The sequence below is a fragment of the Microcebus murinus genome, chromosome 14 (genome assembly GCF_040939455.1).
Source record: "Microcebus murinus isolate Inina chromosome 14, M.murinus_Inina_mat1.0, whole genome shotgun sequence".
Classification (NCBI taxonomy): Eukaryota; Metazoa; Chordata; class Mammalia; order Primates; family Cheirogaleidae; genus Microcebus; species Microcebus murinus.
In genome coordinates, this window is record NC_134117.1 from 42,593,650 (window position 1) to 42,607,894 (window position 14,245).

A 14,245-nucleotide genomic window follows, 5' to 3' on the forward strand; every position below is an offset into this window, starting at 1 on the left:
TAATAGTGGACACGATTTCTGTAATTTCGCCAATAAAATTCCTTCGTTGCTCTACCATTTTCTTTCACCCTAGTCTTCTATAATAGTCTAAACCCTAGAAACAAACATTTTCAGTCTCATGAAACATAAAAATTGCAACTGAAATACCTATGGAAATTCTTTTTTCTTAAATGATGTTATAAATTTGACAGACTTTATAGATATGATATGAAGAATATCATCTTGGAAGTTATAAAATACTAAATTATACTCAATCGAAATTCAGAAAAAAAGTTCTTATTCAGTTGAACATAATCTAGAGCCCCAAAATAGCCAATTGTAGTGTAAAGAGGCAAAGTAAGTACAATCTCTCCAGACACATAAAACAAATACTGAGTTGAAATACCACAAGCTCCACGTTAGAGCCATTTAATATACACATTTTCATAACTTGTTTCTTGAAAAACTATTTAGATAAAATATTTAGCATTTATCATTGATTTTAATTTATTTGAATCTATGCAACTTCCATCCATATTAAAATATCAATGTAAATACTTTATTATAAAACTATTATACAATTTAAATTTTTATTAGAGAAATGTATTATTCACATCCACAATTTCTTAAAGTCCTTTTTTTTTTAAAGTCCTTTTTAAATGAGTGTATTTCATAAGAAATACTCTAAAAACATTACTAAGATAATCCTATTAACCCAAACTATATCCTTACTATGCTTATTTCTTAAATATTTACCTGTTTAACTATGCTTCGTGAATAGTGATCATTCATCCCCGCAGTGGTAAATTTCAACATAATCTTAAATGACTGGACTATACACTTAAACACTCACATGTAGATTACATAAACAGATACTTATTCTGTTACATGTAAACTTAGTTATAAAGTAACATAAAATGAGCATTGAATAACAGTGATAAAAAATGTAAACACAGAATTAAATGTTAATCCCTTCCCTGAAAAACAAAAGATAAAAAGCGCTTCTTGTTTTATTAAAACAAAACAAAGTATGATCTATTGTATCAAAAAGATACTGATTTTACAAAACTATTATTTCCAAATACAGATAAAGAAAATCTGGAACAGTTAATTCAGACTTTATTGAGCTAAAATGTGCAAAAAAATCTGATAATACTTGTTTATTAAATTCATTGTACATAGGCTGATACCATCTCATACAAAAAAGACTCCTGTCTTGTTAAGATTCAAACTAGTGTTAAATTATCTGACCTTAAGATTTATTGAACCACTATCCAAATAACAAAAGTCCAACTTGTAAGAGAAAAAAAAGTAAAACTAAAAATTTTTTTCTGTCAATCATGACTTGAAATTCATTCCCACTCTCACCCAAAAAAACCTGTAGCCAATTCCCATTTAGACAGTGGAAAAAAATATGAATTCGTTATGAAAAATTCTTACACTGATTGTAAATGAAAACTTAAAAGCAATCAAACTTTGCTATGAATAAAATGCATAAAATTTTTAAAGTTATTCTGGTTTAACTGATTTACTAAGCATAGAATTCGCAAAGCATCTGGTACATTTGTTTGGACTCAGGTAGTTGTAAAGTACTCCCAAACAGAGCTGGGAAGGTAAGATAAACATAAAATACAATATTTTTCTCCATACCACAACAAAGGCAACTGGATTCAGAAGTTTAATTTGTAACTCTAGAAGGAAAAGAAGAGGAAAAAAGTCTGATAATTCACAATTCTAAAACATTTTCCAGGACAATGGCATAACTGCTAAACTACTTAGACATATGAGTGAATTGAAGTGCAAGTAGTGACAGCATTAACATCAAATGTATTTGAAAATTCATTTTCAAAGTTTTAAATGTTTTCAATGACAAATAACTAGTTACTTTTTAAAAAGTGGTGGGTATGAAACAAAGATAAAACTTACAAATCTAATTTTTCCAGAAAAAGTAACATTCCCCTTGCCCCCATGAAATACATTATAATTTCTCTGTTGAATACGATATAAACCTGTTTTGAACAAGAGTGAAATAGAAGGGTGGATTTAGATACATACCAAACCCTATATGATGCACTAATTTACACATAGTACTTTTGATAACACATGATTGGATGCTGTCTTCCACTGATTTTAGAAAATTTTGAGAAACACTATTTTTAGCAATGTACATTTTATACTACTGTTTAAAAGGGGACATAAAAGTTAAAAAAAATAAACAAAGCTTCAATCATACACCTTTTTGATGATGCAGTTAGAGAAAAAGGTATTATACAGTTTATGCCAGTGTTCACAATGTAGTAAATACATATTCTGATTTTCTCACAAATGAAAGATTTTAAAAGAAAAGTATTTTGTTTCTTACAAATAACTTCTTTCTTCTCCTAACCCTGGTGAGAATAATTAGTGCCCTTAATTTTAAGATTTTTGCTGTTGTTTTTGTTTATGTCAATTATCTTTTTCATGAAGTATAATATTTTGAAATATATATAAAAATGAAAATTAAAGGGAAAACCTGCTTTTAGAATGCAACATTTTAAATCATTTCACTAAGAAGCACCTTTTGATATGCTGGTCTGAACTTTTAATGCAAAACCTAAACAGTACTTATTTCTGAAGTAGAATTTTCTCCAGTTTTAATAACTTCATACATAGCAATAACAGACATCAACCTGTGCTTTCTAGATTTCTGTTGGTGTTCTAACAGTTTAGCAATTGTTTAGATATGGCTCATTCTCAAGGTTGGGTGGACAGAGATTTCATGATAAATTGGCTACAAAAAGCTAACTAAACTCTTAATGACTAAATAATGGTTTGCGTTTTGCTTGAGTCAAATTAAATGTGTAAGCCAAGTACCACCACATCCCTGCTTAACATTCTTAAGTTTCTTTATTCTTCATAGTCTTCTACTGAACAAATAATTAGTTTTCCTGAGTAAGATTATAAAAAAGTTAACCTTTCTTTCAAAAGTATAAAGACAAATAAAATGTTGACTCACCATACAAATTTTGTACATAGCATTACAGGTACAGAGATATTGACTGCTGCTCTTCATTATGACTGGCCCACCCCTTAAAAAGACTGCAAAGGATTCAATTGTCTAAAATACTTTGAAGTACAGTAATTAAATGCTTTAGCCCATACACATATCCCTCATCTATTGTGTTGCTAGGGAACACATGCGCAAAATCGATCATTCGCACTTCTACTTCTGCAATCTCTTGGCAATCAGTGGGAAGATGGTAGAAAACTTTTTCCAGTTGGGAAAGTACATTTCCATTTAAATGTTCCTGTGACATGCTTTTCCACCCATTGTCGTGCTCCATATTTTCAACTTTCAATGAAGTCTGACTGTGATGCTTTTTTGAATACATTCTTCTGTGACGAGCATACATCTTGGACAAGCTTTTGCCTACTGAAGCTTCTATTTTTCCATTTGCTGTGGAACTTAACACATGAAAGTTATTATTGTATTCCAGTACTTCTGTCTCTGACAGTTGTCCTTTGGACAAAAACTTTTCTGCCAAAGTTCTGTCATGCGATTTTGTAGTGGTTGGCTGAGATGAACCTTCATAAACAAACAGTAATGAACTTGCGTAGAAGTTAAGCTGCTCCTGGCTTTCAAACCACTGCAGAATTTTCTTAATTTTCTGAATACTGGCAGCAATAGCATCTTTTCTTAGGGAGAACCCATTATGAAAAAACCTGGAGACACCTATAGAAAGAATAATATTAGGATTATGATCAAATTATGAAACAACTACGGGAAATACACTCATTGTAGGTCAAATTCCTGAATTTTTCTCCATCATCCTCTAAAATTAAGTGAACAGTTAATTATAGAATTTTAAGAATTCTAGTCAAATTAGGAACTTAGATCACAATTTTTAGTGAAGATGCTCTTATTAGAAAGCATTTAAATGACACTAATGTAATATGAAATATCCTATTTAGACAAAAAGGAAATTTATTACAGGTAGACTAGTAGTTTAGTTCTCTCTATATATTCTCTTGAGAAATATGATTCCAACATTTCCTCCATTTGCTATTGTGAGGGATTTCATAGTAAAGTTACTTGTTTGTTAAAATCACATTTAAAAGCGAATCTAAAACCTTGAGTAAAATTGTAATTTTTGGGTTTTTTTTTGAGACAGGGTCTCACTCTGTCACCCAGGCTAGAGTGCGGTAGCGTCATCATAGCTCACTGCAACATCAAACTGCTGGGGCTCAAGAGATCCTCCTCCTTCAGCCTCCTCAGTAGCTGGAACTACAGGCACATGCCACATGTCCAGCTAATTTTTCTATTTTCTTTATTTGCTCAGGCTGATCTTGAACTCTTGGCCTCAAGCAATCTTCCAGCATTGGCCTCCCAAAATGCTAGGATTATAGGAATGAGCCACTTCACCGGGCCAACAACCATTTTTATTAAAGTGAAGGAGTCTCACTCTTTTGCCCACGCTGGAGTACAGTGGTGCGATCATAGCTCACTATAGTCTTGAACTCCTGGGCTCAAGCAATCCTCCTGCCTCAGCCTCCCCAATAGCTGGGATTATAGCATGAGCCACCATACCCAGCTAAAATCATTTTTAATGGGATCAACAACCCATTACCAAATACCAAACTATAACTCTTCTAATTTTTATTTGTTCTCAATAATAAATGTCTAATATAATATTATTTCCAGGAATCTAGGATATTGTTGCTTCTGTAATATTTTGGTCACAAGTATTTTAGAAGCATGTATGTTAACAGACGTTATTTAAATCAGTGTAATGCCATTTGATTATTCATTATGTAGCTCTAGAAGCTTGTAATATATAGAAATTTTAGTAAAAATACATTATATGCTACAACACACATTTTTAAGTCTCTTATGTAACAGGCAGTTTTAATATACCATGATCTATAACATTTACTTTACTTTAAAAATGATTTAGTGGTGGCTCACACCTGTAATCTTAGCACTCTGGGTGGCCAAGGCAGGTGGATCGCTCAAGGTCAGGAGTTTGAAATCAGCCTGAGCAGGAGTGAGACCCCCCTCACCCGGTCTCTACTTAAAATAGAAAGAAATTAATTGGCCAACTAAAAATATATAGAAAAAATGAGCCGGGCATGGTGGCACATGCCTGCAGTCCCAGCTACTCGGGAGGCTGAGGCAGAAGGATTGCTTGAGCCCAGGAGTTTGAGGTTGCTGTGAGCTAGGCTGATGCCACGGCACTCTAGCCTGGGCAAAAGAGTGAGACTCGGTCTAAAAAAAAAAAAAAAAAAAAAAAAAAGACTTAAAGACAACTCTAGTTCTAGTATTGAGCTAGATGGATGGTTCATGGATGCTCATTATTTATTTATTTTTGAGACAGAGTCTCGCTTTGTTGCCCAGGCTATAGTGAGTGCCGTGGCATCAGCATAGCTCATAGCAACCTCAAACTGGGCTCAAGCAATCCTCCTGCCTCAGCCTCCCGAGTAGCCGGGACTACAGGCATGCGCCACCCATGCCCGGCTAATTTTTTCTATACATATTAGTTGGCCAATTAATTTCTTTCTATTTATAGTAGAGACAGGGTCTCGCTCTTGCTCAGGCTGGTTTTGAACTCCTGACCTCGAGCAATCCGCCCGTCTCAGCCTCCCAGAGTGCCAGGATTACAGGCGTGAGCCACTGTGCCCGGCCGATGTTCGTTATTTTTTTAAAAAGTGTATTAATAAGAAATAAGTGAAAATATAAGGCCGGGCGCGGTGGCTCACGCCTGTAATCCTAGCTCTCTGGGAGGCCGAGGCGGGTGGATTGCTCGAGGTCAGGAGTTCGAAACCAGCCTGAGCAAGAGTGAGACCCCCGTCTCTATTATAAATAGAAAGAAATTAATTGGCCAACTAATATATATATACAAAAAATTAGCCGGGCATGGTGGCGAATGCCTGTAGTCCCAGCTACTTGGGAGGCTGAGGCAGGAGGATTGCTTGAGCCAGGAGTTTGAGGTTGCTGTGAGCTAGACTGATGCCACGGCACTCACTCTAGCCTGGGCAATAAAGTGAGACTCTGTCTCAAAAAAAAAAAAAAAAAAAAAAAAAGAAATAAGTGAAAATATAAAAGACAGCCATTCATGGACCCATGGTTTTGGTGTATCATGAACCAGTGAATATGATTAATCCAATTCTGAGAATCTAAGTTTTATTTTAAAAACAATTTTATTATCAATTGAATCAGTATTCCAAAGGAATTGAATTAAAACTGAAATAACTTTAGAATTAACAGTCCAATAATAAAAGCATTAGTTTTTTAATCCTTACCATCCTTTATAGTTTCTTTTGTTAAGCTTCTTCCATAGTGCTGGTTTTGTGTCTCGTAACTATCAGTATGAACATGATAAACCTGTCAAAAAAAGCAGTGAATATTAAAACACTAATGCTCCCTGACCATGTGGTATTTATCCTAGCAACTGAAGGGTAAAGGATGAGCTCTATCCATATAATTCATTCTAACAGATTTGAGAAGAAAATAATCATAAAGTTATATCAAATGGATGCTGAAAAGGCATTTAACAAATCTAACACCCACTGATGATGAAAAAAAAAAAACTCTTTGTGATAAGGATAGATGAATATTTCCAATATGATAAAAATTATCTATCTCAATCCACCAGAAGTTAGCCTCAAGTTTAACACACTGTCCGCCACACTAGAAAGAAATATTTTTCCTTGGCCACAGTGTTTCATTAAAAAAATAGAATAAAAACCTCAAAAACAAAATGATCCTAATTTAATGAAAATTTGTTAGTTTTTATTGTTTTCTGTGCGTAAGTTATAAGCAACTTGAAAATAGTTCTCACAGCTCCCAAGGTGAAGAGATGTGAGTTACATATGCTTCACAAGCCTTGTGCTCAAAACTAGCATGAGTTAAATACAAGTCACATGGCAGTTAACATGATAAAGGGGAAATAAGGAAGCGTTTCTTTTAAAATATATATACAACCACAACAAGTAAGAAGTGCAATGTTTGGGGGATGGACATGCTTAAAGCTCTTACTTGAGGGGGGCGGGGGGCATGGGCAATATAAGTAACCTTAACACTTGTACCCCCATAATACACTAAAATAAAATAAAAATAAAAAAAATATAAGCAGCTTCTATAAAAAGTATTCTACTACAATGTCTTCTTATCAAATTATTATCTAATCTTGTTCCAGAATTATTAGCAAATGTAAATAAATAAGAGAAAGAAATTAGGGGTATAATAATTTGGAAAGACAGAAATAAAGTTATTACTCTTTGTAGACAATGGTTGTACACTGAAAAATCAACTGAAAAATGAAAACAAACAATAAAAATTTGAAATGATGGTTAAATACAAACTAGTAAATAGAAAATAAGCTTTCATATATACAAATAACCAGTTAGAAAATGTACTGAAACACACCATTTACAAAAGCAACAAAAATAAATCCATAAAAATAAACCAAGTAAAAGAACTATAAAAACACATCTTTTAAAATATTCCTAAGATACACACTCATGTTCTCAGAGAAGATTCAACATCATAAAAAATATGTCTATGTAAATTAATCTATAACTAAAATGAGATTATAATAAAACCACCAACATTTTTTTTTTAACTATGTAAACTAATCCTAAAGTTCATAGACAAAAACAAGAGCCAGGAAAAACTGAAATAAGATTAATAAGGTGGGACTGATCTTACCAACCTCCCGGACATTAAAACATATTTTAGTATCACATACATGTGAGAATTTAATATGTGATAATGGGATTTTAACTCAGTGGGAAAAGATGCATTATTTATTAAATTGTGTTAGTCTGAGTAAGTAGCAATTTGGAAAAAAATAAGTTGTATTAATACCTAATACCTTATGCCACGATAAATTCCAAATGTATCAATGATCAAAATGTATAAAATAAAAGGACCCCCCCAAACATGGAAGAATTCTTGAATAACTGATAGCCAGGGTAGGCATTTCCAACTAAAACTCAGAAATTCCCAACACATCAATATGTTTTTAAAATGTTCATAGTAAATTTTTTTGATATGTATTATTTATACATATTTATGGGGTACATGTGATATTTTCTTACATGCACAGAAAGTGTAATGATCAAGTCAGGGTATTTAGTATTTATCATTTCTATGTGTTTACAGGGTTTTTGCCAGAGAAGAACTATTTGAAATTTATATGAGGAACAAAAGGCATGTTTATACTTATACACAAATGAACAAAGGGTCTGAAGAGTTCATGGAAACCAAACAGCTCTCAAACATACCAGGAGCACAGCCCTTCCTCCCTCATTGTGACAACCAAATAACATCTCTAGACATTGCCAAATGTCTCCCTAGGGGGAAAAATTGCCTGTGGTTGAAAACCACTGCTGTATATCAGGCAAACTGCCAATATCTATCAAAATTATAAATGTACGTAAGTCCAGCGACTCCCCTTTAAAAACTCATCCCATAAATATGGTAGCACAAAGATAGAATGAGGTAGGTCTATGGTTACTCCCTGTAACGTTATTTGTAACTGCAAAGGACAACAATCAAAGGATCCATCAAAGGGAACTGGCTAAATTACAATATAATAATAGTATGCCACTATGAAGACATCTCCAGGATAAAGGAGAAAAAACCAAGATACAGAACAGTGTTTAATGTAGGTTTTGTAATAAAAGAACATGCATATATAGTATTTGTGTGTTTAAAACATCTTGGGAAGGATATATTGGGGAAAAAATAACTATAATATAGTATCCTGTGTAGAGGCAGACTATTCATTGTACAGGCATATATTGTTTTATTGTGTTTTACAGATACTACATTTTTTACAAACTGAAGATTTGTGGCACTCTGCATCGACTAAGTCTATCGGCACCATTTTCCCAACAGCATGTGCTTACTTTGTGTCTCTATGTCACATTTTGGTAGTTCTTGTAATATTTCAAACTTTTTCATTATTATTTTATCTGCTATGGTGATCTGTGATCAGTGATCTTTGTTGTTACTATTATAACTGTTTTGGGGAACCACAAACCACAACCATGTAAGATGAGAATTTAATTGATAAATGTGTGTGTTCTGACTGCTCTACAGACTGTTCCTTCTTCCCTGCCCCACCCCTTTCCTTGGACTTCCCTATTCCCTGAGACACATTATTGAAATTAGGCCAATAAATAACCCTATAATGGTCTCTAAGCATTCAAATGAAAAGAAGAGTTGCACATCTCTCACTTTAAATCAAAAGTTAGAAATGATTAAGCTTAATGAGGAAGGCACATCAAAAGCCGAGACAGGCTGAAGGCTAGGCCTCTTGTGTCAAACAGCTAAGTTGTGAATGCAAAAGAAGAGTTCTTGGAGGAAATTAAAAGTGCTACTTCAGTGAACACATAAATGATAAGAAAGCAAAACAGAGTAATTGCTGATACAGAGAAAGTTTTAGTGGTCAGGATAGAAGATCAAACCAGCCACAACATTCCCTTAAGCCAAAATCCAATCCACAGCAAGGCTTTAACTCTCTTCAATTTTGTGAAGGCTAAAAGAGGTGAGGAAACTGCAGAAGAGAACTTGGAAGCTAGCAGAGGTTGGTTCATGAGGTTTAAGAAAAGAAGCCATCTCCATAACATAAAAGTGCAAGGTGAAGCAGCAAGTGCTGATGATGTAGAAGCTGCAAGCTATCCAGAAGATCTAGCTAAAATGACTGATGAAACTACAACAAACAACAGATTTTCAATGTAGACAAAACAGCTCTCTACCGGAAGAAAATGCCATCTAAGATTCATTGCTAGAGAGTCAATGTCTAGCTTCAAAGGACAGGCTGTTGTTAGGGGCAAAAGCAGCTGGTGACTTTAAGTTGAAGCCAATGCTCATTTACCATTTCAAAAATCCTAGGGCTCTTAAGAATTATGCTGAAACTACTCTGACTGTGCTGTATAAATGAAACAACAAAGCCTGAATGATAGTACATCTGTTTATAGCATGGTTTACGGAATATTTTAAGCCCACTGTTGAGACCTACTGCTTAGGGAAAAAAGATTCCTTTCAAAATATTACTGTTCATTGACAATGAACCTGGTCACCCAAAAGCTCTGATAGAGATGTATAAAAAGATTAATATTGTTTTCATGCCTGTTAAAACAATATCCATTCTACAGTTCATGCATCAAGGAGTAATTTCAACTTTCAAGTCTTATTATTTAAGAAATACATTCTGTTAAGCTATAGCTGCAATAGATAGTAATTTCTCTGATGGATCTGGACAAACTAAATTGAAAATCTTCTGGGAAGGATTTACCATTCTAGATACCATTAAAAACATTTGGGATTCATTAGAGGAGATCAAAACATTAACATAATAGGAGTTTGGATATTCCCACTTTACTAAAGCTGGAATGGAAAGAGATCTGAGAGTTTCTCCAATCTCTACCCACTGTCCACTCTTGGTCAGCAGCAAAGATATTTGTAAATCGAAAGTTACACTCCCACCCTGAAAACATGTAAATATGTAGCAAACTGGTTATCTAATTTTTTTAAATGGAAAGAAAGCTGGGAGATGTGTGTGGGAGAACAGAGTGACAAGCAAAAGCAAACTCCAGCTTTTCCTGGACCCTATTTTACCATAGGATTTGCTAATTTTATATGAACTTAAAATGTCAGGAGCAACCAAATTCAAACATCTTTAGCAAAATATATTTCACATTAAATCAATGTATGGGACAGAGGAATCTGAAGTGTTACTATCCCAAACTATTGTAAAGAAAATAGCCTAAAAAAAAAAAAAAAAAAGAAATACAAAAGAATGAATTTGAGTTTTAGACAATGTGATCAATAAAGATCAAAAACAGAAGTATTTTTTCTCCAAGTAATTAGGAAATGCTACTTCTCTTAAAAGAGTATTTCTTTGTCAAAAATTTACGATGTTTTAGAAGCAAGACTTGTCAGTAAAAAGAAAAAAAAATATAAATAAAAAAAAATAAAAAAAAATTTACGATGTTGCCAAAATATACTGAAACAGATAAAATAATCTAAAATGCTGAATTACATGTTTTAAAAAAATTCATGTGAATTTCTACAAATTATATTTCAGTTACTTTTCTTTTGGTAAATAAATATAATAAATTCCTACAATTAAATAGCATATGTTTCAAGGGCAATACAAAGTGCAAAAAATGTTTAATTTACACAATAGTTAATCCACAAAGACACTTTGAAAAAACTATTAAATCCCAAAGGAAGTTGCTGATACTAAATGCTTTTAAATCTGATCCTTTAAGATACATACACCCTCTAAAGTATACAGTATACTCCAGCCACCTTACACTAACGCCTGTTTCACTATATGCTCTGCTTTGTAGTTTTCCACATATTATTGTCCTCTGTTGCCAGTTTAAAAACCCACCCTTTCCAAAATCACTCAACACTCTCCTTTTTTGACTCCCTTGTTCTCACAGGCTCTCTTTTGTTTCTACCTCTTTTATAATACATATCTCAGTAAATCTTTTTATTAAATCAATGGTGAGTCTTGCAACTTACACAATTTTGGGATTAAGGAAATGAATTTACCACCCACCAAAGAAATAAACTATTTTAAAAAATTAATCCTAACACTACTACTATGGCTTATCTCTCAGTTTTAATATTCTAGAATTGTATAATTAAACCTATACTCATTATCATTTGTTATTTTACACTTCAATCATATCATGTCTCAGGTAAGTACATAATACCTAATTATAAACATTAAGTGCTATCTTAAGAAGGTATGAAAACAAAAACAGGGAACCCAAATTGATCTACACATCCAACATTACAATCCCTACCAAAATCCTACCTGGCATTTTTTTGCAGAAACTGACAAGCTGATCCTAAAATTCATGTGGAAATATAAGGGACCCAAAATAGCCAAAAAACCCAAAACAAAAACAAAACGTAACCCCAAAACCCTGAAAAACAAGAACAAAGTCGGAGAACTCACAATTCAAAACTTACCCCAAAGCTACTTTAATCAAGACAGTGTGGTGCTGGCATAAGGACAGACAATACAGATCAATGGAATAGAAATGAGACTCCACAAATAACAATGCCATTTGCAATCAGTGACATGGAAGTGTCATTAGGGAACTTAGTGAGGAGTCAAGCATGATGGGGCAGAAGCCAGACTGGAATGGGCTGAACACATAGTGGGGAAATAAGGAAACAGAAATAACCAGTTCGGTTGTAAACATGTTCGGTTGTAACCAGTTCGGTTGTAGACATGTTAAACGTGCAGCTGGAGAGCACAGCAGGATAAAGGTGGGGTTTTGATGTTTTGTTTTTTAAAAAATTGAGAGTGAATTGAACATATTTAAAACAAAGGGAAACGATCCAATAAAGAGAGAGAGAGTGAAGTTAAAGATATAATAAAGACAAGACAGAATACCAGGTTCCTTGAGACTGATGTACTTTATAGTACACAGATGGCTCTAAAACTAGTTTTAACAGAATGGTTGCAAAGAAAAAAAAAAAGAATACCAGGTTCTTGAAGGAGTAAGAGGCAAAGTGATCCAGCAGCATAGGGAAGGGCTATCCTTAGACAGGAGGACAGAAAATTCTTCAATGTGACAGGAAGGAATAAAGAAGTAATAAAAGCAATTGTAGGTAAGGTATATACATCTATTATCAGGAAGACATATATATATATATGATAAGATATATCATATATATAAGATATATATATATCTTTTATCAGGAAATTAAGGGAAATTCTGAGGCTTTTGTTTTTTCTGAAGCAGAAGGCAAAGTCATTTGCCAAGAGACAGAAAGTAGGAGGGTGAGACAACTGAAAACAGTGGATGTTTAAATATTAATAGTTGGCCGGGCGCTGTGGCTCACGCCTGTAATCCTAGCTCTTGGGAGGCCGAGGCGGGCGGATTGCTCGAGGTCAGGAGTTCAAAACCAGCCTGAGCAAGAGCGAGACCCCGTCTCTACTATAAACAGAAAGAAATTAATTGGCCAACTGATATATATATAAAAAAAATTAGCCGGGCATAGTGGCGCATGCCTGTAGTCCCAGCTACCCAGGAGGCTGAGGCAGAAGGATCACTCGAGCCCAGGAGTTTGAGGTTGCTGTGAGCTAGGCTGACGCCACGGCACTCACTCTAGCCTGGGCAACAAAGTGAGACTCTGTCTCAAAAAAAAAAATAAATAAATAAAAATAAAAAAAATAAATATTAATAGTTGCTCAGATTCCTGTGGAATGTTTTGTTTTTAACATTATTCCATTACCTTTTCTCCTTTTCTATATACACACATTTAATTATAATTTTCCAAAACAAAATAATTACTTGAACAATTTCTCTGATTGTATTTACAATTAGAGTATCAAATTCAATTGTGCTATTATTACCACCACACTAACAATTTATCTATAATTGGTTCCTATTAGCTCTCCTATTTAAAACTCAAAAAGGAAAATCCATATATCAACTTACATGAATTTCAAAATTACCCATTATGCTTATATAGGTAAGCAAGCATTTGGTAATATCCACAAATTTTGCATCCACACATCTAGAAGACACAGTATTTGTTTAGAGGATTTTATTCCCCATTATTTTTGTTGTTGTTGTTTTTGAGACAGAGACTCACTTTGTTGCCTAGGCTAGAGTGAGTGCTGTAGCATCAGCCTTGCTCACAGCAACCTCAATCTCCTGGGCTCAAGAGATCCTCCTGCCTCAGCCTCCCGAGTAGCTGGGACTACAGGCATGCACCCATATTTTTTCTATATATATTTTTAGTTGGTCAATTAATTTCTTTCTATTTTTAGTAGAGACGAGGTCTCACTCAGGCTGGTTTCGAACTCCTGACCTCAAGCGATCTGCCCGCCTCAGCCTCCCAGAGTGCTAGGATTACAGGCGTGAGCCACCATACCCGGCCCCCCATTACTTCTTGACTGTGGTATATTATTTGCAAAATGGCTTCAACAATTCTTCCCACACTAAAGCACATTGCTACTGGAATTATGATTTCACTTTCCCCACCATCAGAAGTGGAGTCTATTCCTACTCCCTACCAATCTAGGCTGGCCATATGCTAGACTGTGACCTACAAAATTACACAGAAGGAACAGCAAATAGCTTCCTGACCGTGAGTTCAAGAACCCTTGTAGCTCCTGTTCTTACCTTCTTGGAATGTGGTGCTGCGACATGAAAAAGCCTGAGCTACCCTTCTGACGGTTAAGACCACATAGAAAAAGGCCCAGTCGACCCTTAGTACCAACTTCCCAACATGAGAATGAGG

General features: G+C 34.3%; 1 protein-coding gene across 2 annotated transcripts in view; it reads right to left on the minus strand.

Annotated features, from left to right (window-relative positions):
• Window positions 1–252: 252 nt before the first annotated feature.
• IPMK (inositol polyphosphate multikinase) overlaps window positions 253–14,245 on the minus strand; it is a 47,376-nt gene continuing 33,383 nt past the window's right edge. For both annotated transcript variants that reach the window (XM_012762835.3, XM_012762834.3), the window contains exons 5-6: window positions 6,259–6,340; window positions 253–3,691 (exon numbers count right to left, since the gene is read on the minus strand). In XM_012762835.3, the coding sequence (XP_012618289.1) occupies window positions 3,069–3,691; window positions 6,259–6,340 (705 nt within the window). In that variant the 3' untranslated portion in view covers window positions 253–3,068. The remainder of the gene's footprint in view (window positions 3,692–6,258; window positions 6,341–14,245) is intronic.